This window comes from Musca vetustissima, unplaced genomic scaffold (genome assembly GCF_032173495.1).
Source record: "Musca vetustissima isolate MV318-11 ecotype Yass unplaced genomic scaffold, APGP_CSIRO_Mvet_v1 utg7748, whole genome shotgun sequence".
Classification (NCBI taxonomy): domain Eukaryota; kingdom Metazoa; phylum Arthropoda; class Insecta; order Diptera; family Muscidae; genus Musca; species Musca vetustissima.
In genome coordinates, this window is record NW_026879130.1 from 16,437 (window position 1) to 22,344 (window position 5,908).

At 31.2% G+C, this 5,908-nt stretch overlaps 1 protein-coding gene across 1 annotated transcript; it reads right to left on the reverse strand.

Moving 5' to 3' along the window:
* Window positions 1-4,496: 4,496 nt before the first annotated feature.
* Window positions 4,497-5,154, reverse strand: LOC133323939 (uncharacterized; the record flags this gene model as incomplete). Its single annotated transcript, XM_061532840.1, has 2 exons — window positions 4,948-5,154; window positions 4,497-4,654 (listed from the first exon to the last, which is right to left on the reverse strand). Coding segments are annotated over exons 1-2 (365 nt in total), but the record flags the coding sequence as incomplete, so codon positions are not given.
* Between the last annotated feature and the right edge of the window lie 754 nt (window positions 5,155-5,908).

A 5,908-nucleotide genomic window follows, 5' to 3' on the forward strand; every position in this document is an offset into this window, starting at 1 on the left:
ACTATATTAAGGAAATACTTCCTGTTTAGAAAAGGAGCGAGAAAGATCGATCCGCTAAGTGAACTAGATTTCCCAACTCTACTATATGGATCAAAGGAACTATATGGATCAAAGGAACTGTATGGAGCAAAGCAACTAATTGGAGCAAAGGAACTATATGGAAAAAACAAAAAATAAAACAAAAAAAAAAAAAAAACAAAGCGATGAAAGAGAGAGATTCAAATGAACTATGTATATGTCGGAACTATATGGAGCAAAACAACTATATGGAGTAAAGGAGCTATATGGAGGAAAGGAACTGTATGGAGTAAAGGAACTATATGGAGCAAAGGAACTATATTAAGGAACTAGTTCCTTTTTAGAAAAGGAGCGAGAAAGATCGATCCGATTAGTAAACTAGATTGCCAAACTCTAATTTAAATCCAAAACCATGTACACATTTTAATACATATTTATCATTTAAACAGATGCCTGCCGATTCCTTGGCTCTAAGGATGTAGATGCTGATCCACGCAACGCCTTAAAAATAATCAAAAAGCTTTGTATCCATGCTAAGTGCATCCAAAATAAAATAGCTAAATCTAACAATTAATTAAATAATTTTAATCAATTTTTTATTTAAAATACAACCCTTTACTACAGAGTGTTGACGGGTGTAAAGCATCACATGTGCAAACTATTTTTTTTGTAGTCCTAAGATTTTTAAAACCAAAAACTAATATTAATTATATTTTTATTAAGCTGCAATTGTTCAAAATATATTTTTAAAAGTCTTTGTAATAAATGATGTTATCCTTTTTATGTTTTTTATTGCTTTTTTATATCAATGTAAATTTTTAAACCTCGTTTTATTTCAGCAAGATACAAATGGTGGCTTTCCCCTGACTACAATTTGTCTTACAAATAGTTAAAAAAATGAACTGAAAGCGTATTTAAACAAGTAAATATGTAGCTAACTGCAAAAAGTTAACTATATCTTAACAGCAGTTAAATTGTAAACAAAGTACAGGTCGCATTTATGATCCGATTTGGCACAGCTAATTCGGTTTGTCCAAGGACGAAATTGAAATGAAATTGGATCCCATGTATTTTTTCGTTTGATTTAATGTAAATGATGCATCAAACTTCCTATATATCTTTCGATTTGCACGAAAATTGGCATGACATTCTGAATTAAATCCTAAGTTCTAAGTTTCGTGAAAATCGGTCAGATTTAGATATAGCTCCTACATTTATGTTCTTCTAAAGTTTTTTTTTCGCTTGACACGAAATTATGCGTTTTTGCGATTTTTTTAAATTGGTGCAGATATACACATAGTTTATATATATTTCGAACGGGTGTTTGAGATAAAATTTTGAACAGTGCGGAATACCGAATAGCGTGTATAAATTTTACTACAAATCGATTTACATAAATTAGTCCATTGCAATAAATTAATAAAATTATCTGTAACTAATGAAATGTTGGCATTTTTCAAAAAATATTTTGTATTTTTTGGTACTAAAAAAATTTCGTTTCTTAACAGATTATGCTGTCGTTCTAAATTCATCTTTAATTTATAAATTTTAACATTATGCAGTGAGCAGCAAAAGTCATGGTACCCCATACAAATCAAAAAATATTCAGTAATTCCTCAAAAAGTAATTCACAAAATGAGTCGATTCATTCATGTTTACAATTTAACATGCACAGACGGACGCATGTTAAATTGTAAACAAAGTACAGGTCGCATTTATGATCCGATTTGGCACAGCTAATTCGGTTTGTCCAAAGACGAAATGAAATTGGCTCCCATGTAATTTTTCGTTTGATTTAATGTAAATGATGCATCAAACTTCCTATATATCTTTCGATTTGCACGAAAATTGGCATGACATTCTGAATTAAATCCTAAGTTCTAAGTTTCGTGAAAATCGGTCAGATTTAGATATAGCTCCTACATTTATGTTCTTCTAAAGTTTTTTTCGATTGACACGAAATTATGCGTTTTTGCGATTTTATTAAATTAGTGCAGATATACACATAGTTTATATATATTTCGAACGGGTGTTTGAGATAAAATTTTGAACAGTGCGGAATACCGAATAGCGTGTATAAATTTTGTAATAAATCGATTTACATAAATTTGTCCATTGTAATAAATTAATAAAATTATCTGAATCGAATGAAAATGTTGGCATTTTTCAAAAAATATTTTGTATTTTTTGGTACTAAAAAAATTTCGTTTCTTAACAGATTATGCTGTCGTTCTAAATTCATCTTTAATTTATAAATTTTAACATTATGCAGTGAGCAGCAAAAGTCATGGTACCCCATACAAATCAAAAAAAATTCAGTAATTCCTCAAAAAGTAATTCACAAAATTTCTAATATATATTTTTATTTCATGTATTCAATCCTCTACTACAAAAATTAAAGTAATATTTCATGTTTTTATTAAAACAAAATATAAAACTAAATTGGCATAGTGCCAAGTCCGTATTTTTGCACAGCATAAGTCTTGGAACCACTGGAGAAAAATAATGAAGTATTTAATATTACTTAATTTTTACAATTAAATTGACTTACCTAATATTTGGTAGGATATCCCTTGAGTTTTAAAACTTCATTCAATCGTTCGGGCATTGAGTATACAAGTTTTTTATCGTAGTCCGACGATATTTTACCCCATTCTATCAGAAGTATTTCTTGAGTTGGGCCTTCCTGGAAATTGTATGATTTCGGATTCGTTTATCTAGATGATCCCATAGGTGCTCAATCGGATTTGTGGAGGTGTTATCAGCATGTGTGGTGTATTTTATACGATCCAATTCTTAGTGTTGGATAATTGTCCTGTTGGAAGTCCATACTTCTTGATGCACCTACGTAGTGTCTGCTGAAACTGCTTTCCCAAATGATTCTTTTAAGTCTGCAACGATTTTAGGAGCGCTGGTAAATTGATCTTTTTTAATGATATATTCAATTTTTCGTTCTTCTCTGATTTTGAAGCGATCAGGCCGGCCCAGGAAGCTTTCAATTATATTTTCGTTTTTGTATCGCTTAACCACTTTTTGGACTGCTGGTTTGGTTCTGTTTATCATTTTACCTGTTTCGTAATAGGATTTTCCCATTTGATGGTTATTAATTATTATTTTTCGCTCTTCAATAGTTAGTTATTTTCTAGGTATTTAAAAAAATTCTTGCTTTCACTTGTTGCACTACGCAAATGCCTTTGGAAATGTGGAAAGTACCGTTATTGTTTTAAAAGAGAATTTGACAAAACTCTAAATAGTTGCCACCTATTTTACTAAACGATTTTATCCCATAAATGATGTGTAATATCAGCTCTGACCAGGGGTACCATGACTTATGCTGTGCAAAAATTTAGATTTGACACGATCTCGATTTTATTTATGGTTTGTTGGAACAAATAAATGAAATATTACTTTACATTGTTGTAGTATAGGAGTGAATACATAAAATAAAAATAATTGTTTGAATATTTTTTATTTGTATGGGGTACCATGACTTTTGCTGCTCACTGTATTTCTAATAATTAATTCCAGAAACCATTAAATAACAATTTTCAGCAATTTTAGTAGATTTTGAACTTTTGGTTAGCCATATTGGATCCGCTATTTTGCATTTTTAAAATATGATGTTGGATTCGTAATTAGCGACCCCGAAAACCTTCGAGTTTTCAGACGAATATAACCAATTTTTTAAAATAATTTCGCCATATTGGATCCGCCATTTTGAATTTTTAAATCTTATTCGTAATCAGCAACCCCGAAAACCCCCCAGTGACGGATTTTAGACGAGTGTGATCGATTTTTGAAAATAATGTCCGCCATATTGGATACGCCTTTTTAAACTTTTAAGATCAGACTGCAGATTTTTAGGTTAATATTTTAACATTTTAGACTTTTGGCCAAAATTTTGCCTTGCTGGCTCACTGTGCATTGTACGCAAACGACTCTAAATCTGCCCGAATGAAATGGAATTTAGCATAGGTTGCATAAAGGCATGTGTAGGAATTGATGTTGTCGGTTCACTTCTAGATAAAGATCACATATTTAAATTCGATCAATTCCATATCAGTGTTCCTTCGAGAAAACATTGACATGAAATTGTTCGGATACATACGTCATATGGTCGGCCCAGTCCGACTTTACTACTTTTCTTACGGTTTTTACTTCTAGCCTGGAGCCATCTGTGTCGCCAGTTGCCGTAGGGTATTTGTGTTAGTGTTCCGCTATCCCATGAGCCTCTGTCTGGCATCATGGTTTCAAATGATATGACTACTCTTGTTCCAGGTATTCGGTCGGACTCAAAACCTTTTGTTAAACTTATTCAACTAGAAGGATTTACACGCAGTGACTATAAATCTTTTTTGTAGAAAAATTCAATAACTCATATTTCATAGATTTTAAATATTCTTACCTCCCAGTGAGTCTTTGACATTAAAAGATATATTACCCAATTATTAAATTTTTTATTTTCTTTTTAATCTCACTTTCCAAAATCATTTGTCAGTGTTATATACGTTCGAACATCAGCCTTCCAATCGTTGTAGGCGGCAACCTTCAATTGGATCATGTAATCACCATGCGGCAAGGGAAAATATTTAAGAACATCTTCGTACAAAATTAAATTGTCCACAATAATGTTGTGCTGAAAAGATATTCAATGATAAGATTTTCTATATACAAAAAATAAAATTACTCCATAACTACCTCATATGGACATGAATGATTCACATTCGATTCCGTTTTCAGGACATTAAAGACAAATTTGGCAAAATTATGCTGTTTGCGATTTTTCATAAATTTACAAAAATCAAATGTTTCATTGTAGAGAAACGGTTTGTAAATTGTTGACTTTTTGTGAAGAACCAAATTAACCTATAAATTCCACTGGAAATAATTTCAGCTGATTACTTGGGGCGAATGTCAAATTTTACTCACTGTTGCATTTGTCACCGGCACCTGATATAATTCCACATTAATATTTAATGAAATCACACCGCGCTTTACAACTTTTAGACGACATTTTGCAAATTTGGCAAATTCTGGATGAAATGCTTGACATTGTAAATTTGTAAAACGTAAAGTTATTGCGTAGACTGTTGTCAGCGGTACACAGAAGAATACAAGCATACTAATTGATTTCATATTGTTAACTAAACCAATTTGAAATAATCGTGTAAAATTATATTCTAGAAATTTTATTAAAAATAATTGTTGGTTATTTCATCCATGGCTGGAAATAGTTTATTAAATATGATTAATTGATAAAAAAAATTTCCGTAATTAGTTCGTTATTTGTATTAAACCGGGGGATGCGTGTATTTTATGTTCATTCGTATCGAAATTTCTATAACCTTTGCAACACGAAAATATTTTATATTGATCGCGTACGAAACATGGTGGAATGAGTAATCTCATTCGTAACCTGAATTTTTGAAGTTCTGATTGTCAATAATTTTGAAATCATACGTTTACGAAAGTGGCATCCTCTGTAAGAATACAAGTTTTATAGTGATAAATGTTCATTGCCTCAATTAAATAACTAAATCGAGATCAATTTACCTCGATTAACCATACATAATTAAATTCAGATAATTTCAAATACAGTCCTGCTTTTGCATCGAAAAAATAATTAATTCTCCCGAATTCTACCTTCCAAAAAGAGAAATGTGTATGCATATGTAAAGAAATAGCATAGCATAGTCTGTAAACAGTGTTGTTATAAATTTTAGAGGGGTGGCCTCTAAGAAAAATAAAAGTAACGCATTTTGCGAAGCGAAAACGAACCACATATGGACCCTCAGTCTTATGGCTAATGAGGGTATATGGGCATTTCCGGCAAAAGTGTAAACCAAAGTTGGAGAATTTGTTTCTTTAATTGTGCTTAAATACGTGAAGT